The sequence below is a fragment of the Oncorhynchus masou genome, chromosome 31, assembly GCF_036934945.1.
Source record: "Oncorhynchus masou masou isolate Uvic2021 chromosome 31, UVic_Omas_1.1, whole genome shotgun sequence".
Classification (NCBI taxonomy): domain Eukaryota; kingdom Metazoa; phylum Chordata; class Actinopteri; order Salmoniformes; family Salmonidae; genus Oncorhynchus; species Oncorhynchus masou.
In genome coordinates this window covers 40,620,263-40,637,927 of record NC_088242.1, presented here as the reverse complement: position 1 = coordinate 40,637,927, position 17,665 = coordinate 40,620,263, and the positions used below count along the sequence as shown (strand labels likewise).

The 17,665-nt window shown below is 43.7% G+C and overlaps 1 protein-coding gene across 1 annotated transcript in view; it reads left to right on the top strand.

Annotated features, from left to right (window-relative positions):
- LOC135523944 (calpain-15-like) overlaps window positions 1-17,276 on the top strand; it is a 45,761-nt gene extending 28,485 nt beyond the window's left edge. Inside the window, 7 exon segments of the mRNA XM_064950979.1 lie at window positions 833-958; window positions 1,211-1,363; window positions 9,498-9,659; window positions 9,783-10,015; window positions 10,405-10,568; window positions 10,877-11,055; window positions 15,473-17,276. Of these exon segments, the coding sequence (XP_064807051.1) occupies window positions 833-958; window positions 1,211-1,363; window positions 9,498-9,659; window positions 9,783-10,015; window positions 10,405-10,568; window positions 10,877-11,055; window positions 15,473-15,650 (1,195 nt within the window). The 3' untranslated portion in view covers window positions 15,651-17,276.
- Window positions 17,277-17,665: the final 389 nt, after the last annotated feature.

The window sequence follows — 17,665 nt, the reverse complement described above, 5'->3', positions numbered from 1 at the left end:
CTCAACCCCATAGAAAATCTTTGGAGGGAGTTGAAAGTCTGTGTTGCCCAGCAACAGCCCCAAAACATCACTGCTCTAGAGGAGATCTGCATGGAGGAATGGCCCAAAATACCAGCAACAGTGTGTGAAAACCTTGTGAAGACGTTTGACCTCTGTCATTGTCAACAAAGGGTATATAACAAAGTATTGAGATAAACTTTTGTTATTGACCAAATACTTATTTTCCACCATAATTTGCAAATAAATTCATTAAAAATCCTACAATGTGATTTTCTGGATTTTCTTTCTCTCATTTTGTCTGTCATAGTTGAAGTTTACCTATGATGAAAATTTCAGGCCTCTCTCATCTTTTTAAGTGGGAGAACTTGCACAATATGTGGCTGACTAAATACTTTTTTGCCCCACTGTATATGATGTACTGTTTATTATTTTGTTTGATATGTAATGTAATTGCCTTATAATGTGTTTGGACCCAGGAAGAGTAACTGCTGCCTTGGCAACAGCTAATGGATCCCTAATAAATATGAATTAAAATACAAATGGGCCCCATGCCGGTCAGTGTCTTATTGGTCCCGCGTGCCTATAAAAGAGTTGCCCATCCCTGGTCTCGGTCAATAACAAAACCTTAATTTGAAAAGACATGAAGAGGCTTATTGAATGGTCCCTGATTAAGCTTACTCCTTGACTAACAAGCATGTTCAATGGACAATACTTTTTTAGTCCAAGAGTAGGCTTATATCTGGGTCCACTTTGGCCCCAAGTTTAAGGTGATGGAAATGAGCTCAAACTTATTCTTATGTGTCTCTATCTATGTTGTGTGTGTGGTGGGTAGGTTTCTGATGGGGGCATCATGCGGAGGAGGGAACATGAAGGTGGATGATGTGGTGTATGAGTCGTTGGGCCTCCGCCCTCGTCATGCCTACTCTATTCTGGACGTACGGGACGTGCAGAGCTACAGGTGAGAGCTGATTGGGTTATTAGTGGGACAGGGTGTGGCCAATTGGTCACAAGTGATAAGGGGGTAGGGCTAATATGTTATTGTTGAAAAGGGCCATGTATCTTTATTTTTCTGAAATCCCGTCATTGTTATCCTTTTATGTCTTTACCACGGTTAGTTGTAAGAACCTTATCAAACCCTGATATGAGTCCTTCCCAATTGCATTCATTTTAATTGCTTCAGCTAATGACATGCTCTCTCTCTCCCACTCAGACTTCTGCGGTTGAGGAACCCGTGGGGTCGCTTCTCGTGGAACGGCAGCTGGTCAGATGAGTGGCCTGATTGGCCGCAGCTCCTCCGCCACGAGCTCATGGCCCACGGCAGCAGCGAGGGCGTCTTCTGGATGGAGTATGGAGACTTCATCAAGTAGGTCCCGTCTTAATGTGCCAATCACCCAAGGACCTAGGACTAGGTCAAGGATGGGGGACTACGATGTTGGAGACCCATTGGGTGTGCTCTCACTAAAACCAACAAATGCCATTAACGAGTCAATTAGATGGTATTTCAGGTAATGGACTAATTGATAGTTAATTAGCTGACTCAGCAGATAATCATTCATGTGTAAGACTTAAACTGAGAGGCACTGACCTCTACTAGCTTGTTGAGTAGCATGAGTTAAACTTAGTGCCTGGTAGTCCAATAAGTGAATGCTAGGCTGTGAATCAGACTCTGAGAGTGCATTGCAACAAGGATGCACCTCCCTTTCTGACTGTCAGCTTGTTTTCCTTTGTCAATTAAGTGAACGTTGCAATGTAGGGTACAAGGCCCAATGCTCTGTGCAGTCTGTCTGTCTGCCTGTCTTTGTTAAATTCATCTTCTCCGTCAATTAAATGAGGAATGGAATCTAGAGTCTGTCTGCCTATATATTGTATCTGAAAGAAGAGAGAGAGAACCCAGTAAATCTGCTCAGCATCCAGCAAGGTAAACAGTACTTGACAGACAAATAAATGGTAGACAAGCGACAAGAGGTGAAGTCCTCGCAGCATTTAACTCAATGAGTCCCACTGCGACACTGGCGCAATTTGGACTTCTAACCCCTTTTTAAACATGTTGTACAATTGGATTTGTCTTTGTCTTCTGCATACGTTGGTACCAACCATTCGTCTGTGTGATTAACGGGCGCTGAGGTAGATAAGACTTTGTGAGACGAGGGCGGATCCCAAAGGGCCCCAGGCTGGGTTTTTTTTTACAAAAAAAGTCTGTAGAGGCCGAATAATTTGAGCTAGAAACTATTACACACCATATATGAAAAGCTGAGACTCTCACGAACACGCACATGTAACATGATGCTCACAAGCTACACAAAAGTAATTTGAAGGTAAAGGGTTCTTCAACATAGTAGATAATAGGAAATCCAAGGACATCAAATCTAATTTTATTGGTAACATGCACATACTTAGCAGATGTTATTGTGGGTGTAGCGAAATGCTTGTGTTCCTAGCTCCATAGACTCTATAATACTGTAATAAACACACATAGTTTCTGTCACTGTCACTGACTAGTTGGATATTAATTTCCCACTGAGCAAACAGTTTCTGTACTTACAACATTCATATAAATTCATTTTTATCAGGGATTTGCTTTGTCAATAAAACTCATCAATGCAACGGTACATGTCAAATTGTTTTGTGTTTTACTTGGCCCTGGTCATGAAAAGAAAATGATAAAACATTTAATTGTCTACATATACAATATAATATACAGTTGAAGTCAGAACTTTACATACACCTTAGCCAAATACATTTCAACTCAGTTTTTCACAATTCCTGACATTTAATCCAAGTAAGAATTCCCTGTATTAGGTCAGTTAGGATTACCACTTTATTTTAAGAATGTGAAATGTCAGAATAATAGTAGCGAGAATGATTTATTTCAGCTTTTATTTCTTTCATCACATTCCCAGTTGGTCAGAAGTCTACATACACCCAATTAGTATTTGGTAGCATTGCCTTTAAATTGTTTAACTTGCGTCAAATGTTACGGGTAGCCTTCCACAAGCTTCCCACAATAAGTTGGGCGAATTTTGGCCCATTCCTCCTGACAGAGCTGGTGTAACGGAGTCAGGTTTGTAGGCCTCCTTGCCCGCACACACTTTTTCAGTGCTGCCCACACATTTTCTATAGGACTGAAGTCAGGGCTTTGTGATGGCCACTCCAATAGCTTGACTTTGTTGTCCTTAAGCAATTTTGCCACAACTTTGGAAGAATGCTTGGGGTCATTGTCCATTTGGAAGACCCATTTGCGACCAAGCTTTAACTTCCTGACTGATCTCTTGTGCTGTTGCTTCAATATATCCACATCATTTTCCATCCTTATGGTGCCATATAGTTTGTGAAGTGCACCAGTCCCTCCTGCAGCAAAGCACCCCCACAACATGATTCTGCCACCCCTTTGCTTCACATTGGGATGGTGTTCTTCGGCTTGCAAGCCTCTACCCTTTTCCTCCAAACATAGCAATGGTCATTATGGCCAAACAGTTCTATTTTTGTTTCATGAGACCAGAGGACATTTCTCCAAAAGGTACGATCTTTGTCCCCATGTGCATTTGCAAAACGTAGTCAGGCTTTTTATTGGCGGTTTTGGAGCAGTGGCTTCTTCCTTGCTGAGCAGACTTCAGGTTATGTCGATATAGGACTCGTTTTTATTGTGGATATAGATACTTTTGTACCTGTTTCCTCCAGCATCTTCAAAAGGTCCTTTGTTGTTGTTCTGGGATTGATTTGCATTTTTTGCACCAAATTACGTTCATCTCTAGGAGACCGAATGTGTCTCCTTCCTGAGCGGTATGACGGCTGCGTGGTCCCATGGTGTTTATACTTGCGTACTATTGTTTGTACAGATGATTGTGGTACCTTCAGGCATTTGGAAATTGCTCCCAAGGATGAACCAGACTTGTGGAGGTCTACATTTTTTTCTGAGGTCTTGGCTGATTTCTTTTGATTTCCCCATGATGTCAAGCAAAGAGGCACTGAGTTTGAAGCTAGACCTTGAAATACATCCACAAGTACACCTCCAATTGACTCAAATGATATCAATTATCCTATCAGAAGCTTCTAAAGCCATGACATTATTTTCTGGAATTTTCCAAGCTGTTTAAATCCACAGTCAATTTAGTGTATGTAAAATTTTGACCCACTGGAATTGTGATACAGTGAAATATAAGTGAAGTAATCTCTCTGTAAACAATTGTTGGAAAAATTACTTGTGTCATGCACAAAGTAAATGTCCGAACCGACGTGACAAAACTATAGTTTGTTACCAATACATTTGTGGAGTGGTTGAAAAACGAGTTAACATAAGTGCATGTAAACTTCCGATTTCAACTGTAAGGCTGGACATGAAGATAAATGAAAAGCCGGTTTTTGCTGGGCTCTCGGGACTGATAGGATTAACCTTTGTGTTGTCTTAAGGGTAACAATGACCCACCACTATGTTTAACAGCAAAGAAAACCCCCTAAATTATATTTTTTCACCTTGAAATTTGACATATTTTCCTAGAGTGACCCCAACATTAGAAAAAGTGAAACATCGCCTTTGTTCATGTTTTCATGAAAGCTGTACACCACCAGGGTACAAAGATTGTCTTAGGGTCATTTTTGCCCCGGCAGTTATAAAATCATTTACACACCACAAAGAAAACACAAATACACACACACAATGAGAAATTGAGATTATGTGTGCAACTGATTGAACTCAGACAAAACTAAAACGTTCTTGTGCACGTGCAGCATCTCCCCTCCACGACCCCACACATGACCCAAGTTCACAGACAAAATAAAAACAGTTTCAGACAAAAATAAATATTTCTTGTTAACTAATGGAGAAGGCAATCAAAGGCAATATAGGTGCTGCAGATGACAGTCCCCCAGTTCTCTCTTTGCTGAAGACATGAGGGCACGTTTCAGTGCCCAACAGGTCATACATCAGATTTTTTCAGATGTCCAGGAGGAACAAGAGAACAATGATTTAGAAGAGGAGGAGGTATCTCTCCCTATTTTCCTCTTAGTCATCAGTCTGCTTTTCTTTCTTGTTTTCCCAGATGAAGTGAGGGATAAGAGGGAAGGAGGTGAAAGAGATTAAAATCTCTCCACATGTGCCCCTGCGCTTACTTTCAGCTTTGAAACCAGAGAGAGGGATAGACACACACCACCACCCCTTGTCTTACCAGACGTAGCTGTTTTGTCCTGCCGATGCACGGAAACCCAGCCAACTGTATATTATCCGTGTCGTCGTTCAGCCACGACTCAGTGAAACATAAGATACGACAGTTTTTAATGTCAGGTTGGTAGGATAGTCTCGAACAGAGATCGCCCAGTTTATTCTCCAGTGAATGCACGTTTGCCAATAGACGGATGGTAGACTCGGGTTAACCACGCGCCGATGAATTCTTACAAGGGACCCGGATCTACGCCCACTGTACCTCCGTCTTTTCTTCATGCAAGTGACGGGGATTTGGGCCTGGTCCGGGAGAAACAGTATATCCTTTGCATCAGACTCATATTTGTCTCAGTCCTGAAATCTATAAGCTATTTTGGGTCATAGGACACGGTAGGAGCAACATTATGTACAATCTAAGTTACAAACAAAGCGGGGGAAAAACACAAAATAGCACAATTGGTTAGGAGCCAGCAAAACGGCAGCCATCCCATCTGGCATAGCAAACAACAGCACAATTGGTTAGGAGCCAGCAAAACGGCAGCCATCCCCTCTGGCGCCGTTAACACGTGTTCTTCCTTACATTAGTACCCCTTGTCATCTTAGGTTTCATCACATACAGTCGAGAAGAACTACTGAATATAAGATCAGCGTCAACTCACCATCAGTACAACCAAGAATATGACTTTCACAAAGCGGATCCTGTGTTCTGCCTTTCAACCAGGACAACAGAATGGATCCCAGCCGACGATACAAAAAAACGACTTCGTAAAAGAGGGAAACGAGGCGGTCTTCTGGTCAGACTACTTAGACGGGCACATCGTGCCCCACTTCCTAGCATTCTTCTCGCCAATGTCCAGTCTCTTGACAACAAGGTTGATGAAATCTGAGCAAGGGTAGCATTCCAGAGGGACATCAGAGACTGTAACGTTCTTTGCTTCACGGAAACATGGCTCACTGGAGAGACGCTCTCGGTGGCGGTGCAGCCAGCGGGTTTCTCCACGCATCGCGCCGACAGAAACAAACACCTTTCTGGTAAGAAGAGGGGCGGGGGCATATGCCTTATGGCTAACGAGACGTGGTGTGATCACAGAAACATACAGGAACTCAAATCCTTCTGTTCACCTGATTTAGAATTCCTCACAATCAAATGCAGACAGCATTATCTACCAAGAGAATTCTCTTCGATTATAATCACAGCCGTATATATTCCCCCCCAAGAAGACACATCGATGGCTCTGAACAAACTTTACTTGACTTTATTTGACTTTATTTGACTTGCAAACTGGAATCCATACATCCTGAGGCTGCATTCATTGTAGCTGGGGATTTTAACAAGGCTAATCTGAAAACAAGACTCCCTAAAATGTATCAGCATATCGATTGCGCCACCAGGGCTGGCAAAACCTTGGATCACTGTTATTCTAACTTCCGCGACGCATATAAGGCCCTGCCCCGCCCCCCTTTCGGAAAAGCTGACCACGACTCCATTTTGCTGATCCCTGCCTACAGACAGAAAACTGAAACAAGAAGCTCCCACGCTGAGGTCTGTCCAACGCTGGTCCGACCAAGCTGATTCCACACTCCAAGACTGCTTCCATCACGTGGACTGGGACATGTTTCATATTGCGTCAGGCAACAACATTGACGAATACACTGATTCGGTGTGCGAGTTAATTAGAACGTGCGTTGAAGATGTCGTTCCCATAGCAACAATTAAAACATTCCCTAGCCAGAAACCGTGGATTGATGGCAGCATTCGCGTGAAACTGAAAGCGCGAACCACTGCTTTTAATCAGGGCAAGGTGACTGGTAATATGACTGAATACAAACAGTGCAGCTATTCCCTCCGTAAGGCTATCAAACAAGCTAAGCGTCAGTATAGAGACAAAGTAGAATCTCAATTCAACGGCTCAGACAAAAGAGGTATGTGGCAGGGTCTACAGTCAATCACGGACTATAAGAATAAATCCAGCTCAGTCACGGACCAGGATGTCTTGCTCCCAGGCAGACAAAATAACTTTTTTGCCCGCTTTGAGAACAATACAGTGCCACTGACACGGCCTGCAACGGAAACATGCGGTCTCTCCTTCACTGCAGCCGAGGTGAGTAAAACATTTAAACGTGTTAACCCTCGCAAGGCTGCAGGCCCAGACGGCATCCCCAGCCGCGCCCTCAGAGCATGCGCAGACCAGCTGGCTGGTGTGTTAACGGACATATTCAATCAATCCCTATACCAGTCTGCTGTTCCCACATGCTTCAAGAGGGCCACCATTGTTCCTGTTCCCAAGAAAGCTAAGGTAACTGAGCTAAACGACTACCGCCCCATAGCACTCACTTCCGTCATCATGAAGTGCTTTGAGAGACTAGTCAAGGACCATATCACCTCCACCCTACCTGACACCCTAGACCCACTCCAATTTGCTTACCGCCCAAATAGGTCCACAGACGACTCAATCTCAACCACACTGCACACTGCCCTAACCCATCTGGACAAGAGGAATAACTATGTGAAAATTCTGTTCATCAACTACAGCTCGGCATTTAACACCATAGTACCCTCCAAGCTCGTCATCAAGCTCGAGACCATGGGTCTCGACCCCGCCCTGTGCAACTGGGTACTGGACTTCCTGACAGGCCGCCCCCAGGTGGTGAGGGTAGGCAACAACATCTCCACTCCGCTGATCCTCAACACTGGGGCCCCACAAGGGTGCGTTCTGAGCCCTCTCCTGTACTCCCTGTTCACCCACGACTGCGCGGCCACGCACGCCTCCAACTCAATCATCAAGTTTGCGGACGACACAACAGTGGTAGGCTTGATTACCAACAACGACGAGACGGCCTACAGGGAGGAGGTGAGGGCCCTCGGAGTGTGGTGTCAGGACAATAACCTCACACTCAACGTCAACAAAACTAAGGAGATGATTGTGGACTTCAGGAAACAGCAGAGGGAACACCCCCCTATCCACATCGATGGAACAGTAGTGGAGAGAGTAGCAAGTTTTAAGTTCCTCGGCATACACATCACAGACAAACTGAATTGGTCCACTCACACAGACAGCATCGTGAAGAAGGCGCAGCAGCGCCTCTTCAACCTCAGGAGGCTGAAAAAATTTGGGTTGTCACCAAAAGCACTCACAAACTTCTACAGATGCATAATCGAGAGCATCCTGGCGGGCTGTATCACCGCCTGGTACGGCAACTGCTCCGCCCACAACCGTAAGGCTCTCCAGAGGGTAGTGAGGTCTGCACAACGTATCACCGGGGGCAAACTACCTGCCCTCCAGGACACCTACACCATCCGATGTTACAGGAAGGCCACAAAGATCATCATGGACAACACCCCCCCGAGCCACTGCCTGTTCACCCTGCTATCATCCAGAAGGCGAGGTCAGTACAGGTGCATCAAAGCTGGGACCAAGAGACTGAAAAACAGCTTCTATCTCAAGGCCATCAGACTGTTAAACAGCAACCACTAACATTGAGTGGCTGCTGCCAACACACCGACTCAACTCCAGCCACTTCAAAAATGGGAATTGATGGGAAAGGATGTAAAATATATCACTAGCCACTTTAAACAATGCTACCTAATATAATGTTTACATACCCTACATTATTCATCTCATATGTATACGTATGTACTGTACTCTATCATCTACTGCATCCTTATGTAATACATGTATCACTAGCCACTTTAACTATGCCACCTTGTTTACATACTGATCTCATATGTATATACTGTACTCAATACCATCTACTGTATCTTGCCTATGCTGCTCTGCACCATCACTCATTCATATCTTTATGTACATATTCTTTATCCCCTTACACTGTGTATAAGAAATTAGTTTTGGAATTGTTAGTTAGATTACTTGTTGGTTATTACTGCATTGTCGGAACTGGAAGCACAAGCATTTCGCTACACTCGCATTAACATCTGCTAACCATGTGTATGTGACAAATAAAATTTGATTTGATTTGGAATTGGTTAGGAGCCAGCAAAACGTCAGCCATCCCCTCTGGCGCCATTAACAACAGCACAATTGGTTAGAGCCAGCAAAACGTCAGCCATCCCCTCTGGCGCCGTTAACAACAGGGCAATTGGTTAGGAGCCAGCAAAACGGCAGCCATCCCCTCTGGAGCCATTAACAACAGCACAATTGGTTAGGAGCCAGCAAAACGGCAGCCATCCCCTCTGGAGCCGTTAACAACAGCACAATTGGCTTTGAGCGACGAGTGTGTGCATAAGGTCGTAAGGTAACGTCCTGGTCAGGATTGAACTGACTCTGTTACACAGTTAGAGATTCTAATCCTGTCTAACAGTGTATTTTCTTGTTTCCCACAGGTACTTTGACTCAGTTGACATCTGTAAGATCCATTCGGATTGGCAGGAGGTGCGGTTGCAGGGCTGTTTCCCCAGCAGAGCCTTTGGTCCTGTTACGGTCACTGCCCTGACCGTGCTGGAGAGGACCGCGCTGGAGTTCGCCCTCTTCCAGGAGGGCAGCAGGTACTCTCGCTCTCTTTTTCTACTCTCTCTCTCTCTCTCGTTTTCTCTTTCTCAACAGGCACCTGTTGGAATGAAAAATACATATTTTAAACTTCTGAATTTATACTTCCCTCCATCCTCTAGGCGGTCGGACACAGCAGACAGCCACCTGTTGGACCTGTGTATCATGGTGTTCAGAGCATCGTTTGGCAGTGGCAACAAGTTGACCCTGGGCCGGCTGCTGGCCCACAGTAAGCGAGCCGTTAAGAAGTTTGTGGGCTGTGAAGTGATGCTGGAGCCGGGCGAGTACGCCATGGTGTGCTGCGCCTTTAACCACTGGCAGATGCATATCAGCGGAGTGGGGCTGCCCACACCAGGTACACACAAACACACATACATACAGTATAGCCCTCTACAGATAGCCCTCTAGCATGAATGGATGGTGGAGAAGTACTGCCCACACAAGCTAACGCACACACACACAAATTTGTGTTCTTGTATACATTTCCATTTTCACATACAAAAACATTGACACACACATATTCAAAACAACATAGACATTCTGAACTGGTAAAGCATTCAATAGGGAGAATGCCCATGGACTGCTTAATCTATCATAGACTCCCAAGGACCATGTCATAAACTAGCTATGTTGTCCCTTCCATAAGTGCTAATGCTTACACCTGTAGTTAACCTGCTAGCTTGTGGATTGAACCTAGCCAATCACAATGGAAACAAAATGGAATCTTCTCTTGTCTTCTTTTAGTGTCTAGCCCCACGAGTGCACGGCGTCCCACCCAAGACTTCCCAGGGTACATTCTGGCCATCTACAGCTCCCGTCAGGTGATGGTGGAGCAGGTGGAGGCTACCGCTACCACGCTGGCCGACGCCATCATCCTACTGACCGAGAACAAGGGAGAGAGACACGAGGTGAGGAGGGAGTAGCATACACCATGTACACTTACTCTGTAACAGACACACACTCACACTCGCACAGCGACAGCAAAGAGCATTTCACTACTGGAGACGAAACACATCCAGTTATAGAAATCAGAAACTGGCATTACCTAAACATAGTAAGAGGATTGAATAGAGAGAGACTGTGTCACAGGCATATGTGTAACTCCAATGGAATCTTATGTATGTATGTATCTTTGTTTCTGTCTGTCTGTGTTTTTTTCTGTGTGTCTGCCTCTGTGTTCCTGTGTCTGTCTCTCTGTCTCTGTATGCCTCTGCAGGGTCGCGAGGGCATGACATGCTACTACCTGACCCACGGCTGGGCGGGACTGATCGTGGTGGTGGAGAACCGCCACCCCAAGTACTACCTCCACGTGTCATGTGACTGTACAGACAGCTTCAATGTAGTGTCCACCCGCGGCAGCCTCAAGACCATCGACAGTGTACCGCCTCTACACAGGTACTACTGTACACCGAACAGTACATAGTTTACATAGGCATTTTTAGAATGTAAGCTTACACAGGTCCTAATAGGCAGAGGTGGGACCAAGTCACAAGGTCCAAGTCTCAAGTCACAAGGTCCAAGTCTCAAGTCGGGTCCCAAGCACAACCGGTCGAGTCTCGAGTCACAAGGTCCAAGTCTCAAGTCGGGTCCCAAGCACAACCGGTTGAGTCAAGTCCAAGTCTCAAGTCACAAGGTCCAAGTCTCAAGTCGAGTCCCAAGCACAACCGGTCGAGTCTTGAGTCAAGTCCAAATCGTGCATTCTGAGGTCGAGTCGAGTCACAAGTTTTTTCAAGTCAAGTTAAAAAAATATAGGCTAGAGGAAATGACCTATTCAACTACAACTCTTTGTCTATGTATTGAGGCTACCAGACAGCCCTTTTGATTATTTTGTCTACAACACATTTTGATTATATAATAATACATTTTAACAGCAAATCCAAAATGCAAGCATCATAAGTAAATGATCGTTTTCAAGCAATTTTGACCTACCAAAAGATCAGTAGGCATGGGTTAGGGTTAGGGTTTTGCCCCATTTCTGGTGAACCAGCAAAGTAAAAGGTTCATATTCTTGACCACCAAACAGTTTTTGGAGCTGCATATTCATGTATGTATCCTCTCTGCCTACAATTTGATGTTTGTGCTAAATCTGATCCTATAGCAGTAAAACAAATCTGCAATCTGGTCACTAGCTCAGTGGTTTTTGCAAGCTTTGTGACCCGCAACCCCCAAAAAGGAGTGGTTCAAAGCTTGCGACCCCTGCACATGTACACAGGGTGAGCACGCGCATGCAATCGCTGCCCAAATGTAACAGCCAAAAACGGTAAAGCATTTTCAAAACGCAAGATACAGAAAAATAAACAGAGTTTTACACCTGGATTTTGAGCTGAAAGTCATTGATGTGTGCAGTCAATTTCAACAAGGAATATCATGTCACATTGTCACTTTGGAGTTCAGAGCTAGCAGGATCATATGGCCTACCTGTGGGCCTATGCAGCGGAGGTAGCAGGATCATATGGCCTACCTGTGGGCTGATGCAGCGGAGACTGCAGGATCATATGGCCTACCTGTGGGCCGATGCAGCGGAGGTTGCAGGATCATATGGCCTACCTGTGGGCCGATGCAGCGGAGGTTGCAGGATCGGATGGAAAACATGATCTGTAGCCTTTTTCTTCCTCACAAATAATATAATGTATTTGCCAGATTGTTACATCTTCATCCCATAAGTATTGAAGGTTGTGCGATGTTACAGCCATCTTTAGACATATAGCCAGTACCACCAATGAAGTATATCATTTTAACTCACCTAAACTAGGCCTATCTGAAATATGAAAAGGATCAATGAAATCAGAAGCGGCCCTGAACATGTGTGCATCAGTTTTCGTAAAAAAAGTTGGCATTTATAAAAAACTAACTTGACGTGAGAATGTGCTTATCCTCCCGCACATTTTAGACCATGTGTACGCACAGCTTCTAGTGGTTGAAGTATTGCATTGCAAGAAGGCAAAAAAGTGTAATTGTGTAAATGGGGAATATATGATGACACTCTTATTCATAACAAAGGAACAGGTAGGCCAAGCTGAATTACAAGATTCAATCATTTGTCATTATTGAGAAAAACAAATTGATTTATTTTTGCATTCTAAAATCATTTGAAATATCCACATATTTCCCACTATTTATTTCATTTCCATGATCATTGCAGGTTAAATTCCTCACCTTTCGGACTGTGATGGTTTCATACGCTACTCGCAAAATAGCCTATAGGCCTACAACAACTTAGGATAGGTTACCATTCGTCCCACTTCACAGCATTGAATAGATAGCCTATAGGCCTACAACAACTTAGGATAGGTTACCATTCATCCCACTACACAGTAGTAAATAGATAGCCTATAGGCCTAACTTAGGATAGATAGTTACCATTCATTCATCCCACTACACAGCAGTTGAATAGATAGCCTATAGGCCTACAACAACTTAGGATAGGTTACCATTCATCCCACTACACAGTAGTAAATAGATAGCCTATAGGCCTACAACAACTTAGGATAGGTTACCATTCATCCCACTACACAGTAGTAAATAGATAGCCTATAGGCCTACAACAGGTTAGGATAGGTTACCATTCATCCCACTACACAGTAGTAAATAGATAGCCTATAGGCCTACAACAGGTTAGGATAGGTTACCATTCATCCCACTACACAGCAGTAAATAGATAGCCTATAGGCCTACAACAGGTTAGGATAGGTTACCATTCATCCCACTACACAGTAGTAAATAGATAGCCTATAGGCCTACAACAGGTTAGGATAGGTTACCATTCATCCCACTACACAGTAGTAAATAGATAGCCTATAGGCCTACAACAGGTTAGGATAGGTTACCATTCATCCCACTACACAGTAGTAAATAGATAGCCTATAGGCCTACAACAGGTTAGGATAGGTTACCATTCATCCCACTTAGGATAGGTTACCATTCATCCCACTACACAGTAGTAAATAGATAGCCTATAGGCCTACAACAGGTTAGGATAGGTTACCATTCATCCCACTACACAGTAGTAAATAGATAGCCTATAGGCCTACAACAGGTTAGGATAGGTTACCATTCATCCCACTACACAGTAGTAAATAGATAGCCTATAGGCCTACAACAGGTTAGGATAGGTTACCATTCATCCCACTACACAGTAGTAAATAGATAGCCTATAGGCCTACAACAGGTTAGGATAGGTTACCATTCATCCCACTACACAGTAGTAAATAGATAGCCTATAGGCCTACAACAGGTTAGGATAGGTTACCATTCATCCCACTACACAGTAGTAAATAGATAGCCTATAGGCCTACAACAGGTTAGGATAGGTTACCATTCGGCCCATCTGTCATTTTTAATTGGACCCACTTCACAGTAGTAAATAGATTTCAAGCAGCATATTTTGCTCTGTGCGATCCGATCCTAAGCGCAGTTTAATGGCAGGTTCACCTTTTCCATTGATGTTTGTAGGCTACATATTAGTACTGCAATGTTAATTTCGAGCATAGGCAATATTTAATTTCTGAACATAATACATATATCATATCCATTCTGTAATAAAATTTCTCTCCTTTTTCTGACCATGATTTGATATTCCCATAGTAGCCGTACACCAAATTACCATGCGCATCTCTCAATTACCTGGGACTATTAGTTAGGCTATTATAAATTCAAGTTTTTGCTCTTTGCATCTGAAAGGCAGTGCAGTTTATAACATACAGTAGAATTTAACAGGTGAACAGACAGTTGATATTTTTCATTTGCAGGCTACCACTGGAAGTAGGTCCACTGTACTTTTTATTTTGTTTCAGAATTCGCGTGTAGTGAAGCATATTTAGGTTCTGGAAAAAGTGAATGCAAAACATGCATTCAAACAATCTGTTTACAGGTCCACAACAATTGTTTTTTGTCTTTCAGAAACGGCCACTGCAAAATGAAATGTTCTTCCGCGACCTCCAAAGACATTTGATCAAGTTGCTATTTCCTTTAGTTACTGTCTTGGTCTAATTCCAATACTTTCAAACTATACACCATAAAAGGTAGATGATGGGCGCTTTCAGGCGGAGATCTAATGCTCGTTCGCACATACAGGTCTAATTTATAATGGATACATGGGTATGTACTGTATGGGGTTCCACAAGTTTATAAATCGTATCATTTTTGTGCATCTGCAGTGTTTTCAGAAATGGTGCACGCAGATATTTAGTGGTAAATGTATGCAATGGTTATAAATGAGGCCCCAGGTAGACCTGCTTTCCCGACAGAGGTCATTGCGGTGTGATCGTCATTTTTCACGCTGCGGTTGGGAGCGGGAGGTCAGATCAGAAGATTTTGAGATTAAAATGTTTTAGTTGTCCTGAAGATTATTTGGAAACAGTCATCTTTCTGCTTTGTATGCATTAGCCTACCTATTGTATTAAAAACACATTTTTGCCACATTCACATACCCAGAATTCACTGCTTCAAGTTAAGTAGCCTACCTCTCCTCTCTTAGTTGGGCGTGTGCCATCAAGTACACCTAGTATATGTGTGGTCTCAATGAAATAAAGTAGGCTGGCTATGCATGGGTTGGAGAAGCACAAGGCAGTTATCTTTCCAAAGAACTGGACCTCCTAAATATGAGTAGGCTATAGTTTTCTACATTGCCTAGAAATACATATTTTAGAATCAATACTTCGTTATATAGCACCTCACTGTTCACGGAATGATTACAATGTTTTCTGGCAATGTTCTCTCCCGGTCATATTCTCCACTATTCATATACCTCGTCTTTCTGTTGAAGACGGTCATGTTTCCTGACAGTGTTTCCTGACTGTGTCTCCCCCTGCAGGCAGGTGCTGGTAGTGCTATCCCAGTTGGAGGGCAACGCAGGCTTCTCCATCACCCACCGGCTGGCCCACCGCAAGGCCGCTCAGGCCTCCCTCGGGGACTGGACCCCCACCAAGGCCACGCACAGCCCCCAGCTCACCCCCGACATTGACGGGCTGCACCGGCCACGGCCCCTATGACCACGGCCCCCCCCTCGCACACACACATACACAAGCTAATGACACACGCGTACGTGAACACATATGTGCGGAAAGAGGGGGCTGTATCAAGCTGGAATACACACAAAACATTTGGAGAGAGGGGGTAATTGCGTGGGGAGGATGACTGGACAGAGTACATGTGGTTTTCCTCCTCCACCTTTTTCTATAATTCCTCGATCCCTGAAGGATGATCCTCAATCCTGCCAAACGCACCTGGATCCAGTTGGGAATTAGGAGAAGAGGGTGGATTGATGTGCCATTTTGGATGTGGTGGGGGATGAGGGACACCTCCCAGGTTAAATCAGCATTTCTGGGTGACTAGAGGGGTCCTGAGCCTGAGATCCTTCAACCTCCAACAAACAATGAAGAATTATATATCTAGCCTTGTCAACTACAACGCTGTACTGTATGTCTGACTATGGACCAGTTACAACTGAAGTCGGAAGTTTACATACAACTTAGCCAAATACATTTAAACTCAGTTTTTCAGAATTCCTGACATTTAATCCTAGTAAAAATTCCCTGTCTTAGGTCAGTTAGGATCACCACTTTATTTTAAGAATGTGAAATGTCAGAATGATAGTAGAGAGAATGATTTATTTCAGCTTTTATTTCAAATTCCCAGTGGGTCAGAAGTTTACATACATTCAATTAGTATTTGGTAGCATTGCCTTTAAATTGTTTAACTTGGGTCAAATGTTTTGTGTAGCGTTCCACAAGCTTCCCATAATACGTTGGGTGAATTTTGGCTCATTCCTCCTGACAGAAATGGTGTAACTGAGTCAGGTTTGTAGGCCTCCTTGCTCGCACACGCCTTTTCAGTTCTGCCCTTAAATTTTCTATAGGATTTAGGTCAGGGCTTTGTGATGGCCACTTCAATAGCTTGACTTTGTTGTCCTTAAGGGATTTTGCCACAACTTTGGAAGTATGTTTGGGGTCATTGTCCATTTGGAAGACCCATTTGCGACCAAGCTTTAACTTCCTGACTGATGTCTTGAGATGTTGCTTCAATAATTTCCCTCCCTCATGAGCCATCTATTTTGTGAAGTGCACCAATCCCTCCTGCAGCAAAGCACCCCCACAACATGATGCTGCAACCCCCTTGCTTCACACGTTTGGGATGGTGTTCTTCGGCTTGCAAGACTCCCCCTTTTTCCTCCAAACATAACGATGGTCATTATGGCCAAACAGTTCTATTTTTGTTTCATAAGACCAGAGGAAATTTTTCCTAAAAGTTGCAAACCGTAGTATGGCTTTTTTATGGCGGTCTTGGAGCAGTGGCTTCTTCCTTGCTGAGCGGCCTTTCAGGTTATGCCGATATAGGACACATTTTACTGTGGATATAGATACTTTTGTACCTGTTTCTTCCAGCATCTTCACAATGTCCTTTGCTGTTTTTCAGGAATTGATTTGCCCTTTTTGCACCAAAGTATGTTCATTTCTAGGACACAGAACGCGTCTCCTTCCTGAGCGGTATGACGGCTGCGTGGTCCCATAGTGTTTATACTTGCATACTATTGTTTGTACAGATGAACGTGGTACCTTCAGGCATTTGGAAATTGCTTGCAAGTATGAACTAGATTTGTGGAGGTCTACAAAAAAATTTCGGAGGTCTTGGCTGATTTCTTTGGATTTTCCCATGATGTCAAGCAAAGAGGCACTGAGTTTGAAGGTAGTGTAGCTCCCTTCAGTAACCACGATCACAACCGTTCCTTGATTTTAACTGGCGGCTTTATTCTGTAGTTTTAGTCAGAATTATCACCTTCCGTGAGAACTATAAAGTAAATGAAAAATACAGTTAAGCACACTCTTATAACCTTATCTTACGAGTGACTTATTAGCTTGGTATAACTTTGAAGTGCTTACATGCATAACAGTTTAGCCGGCGTTATAACGGGTTCAGATTAACCACATGAATAAAGGAAGAAATACCTCATTGGCTGCTTATTAGAGAAGGGAGGAAATCAAACTTCACACGTATTATTCCTGGCATG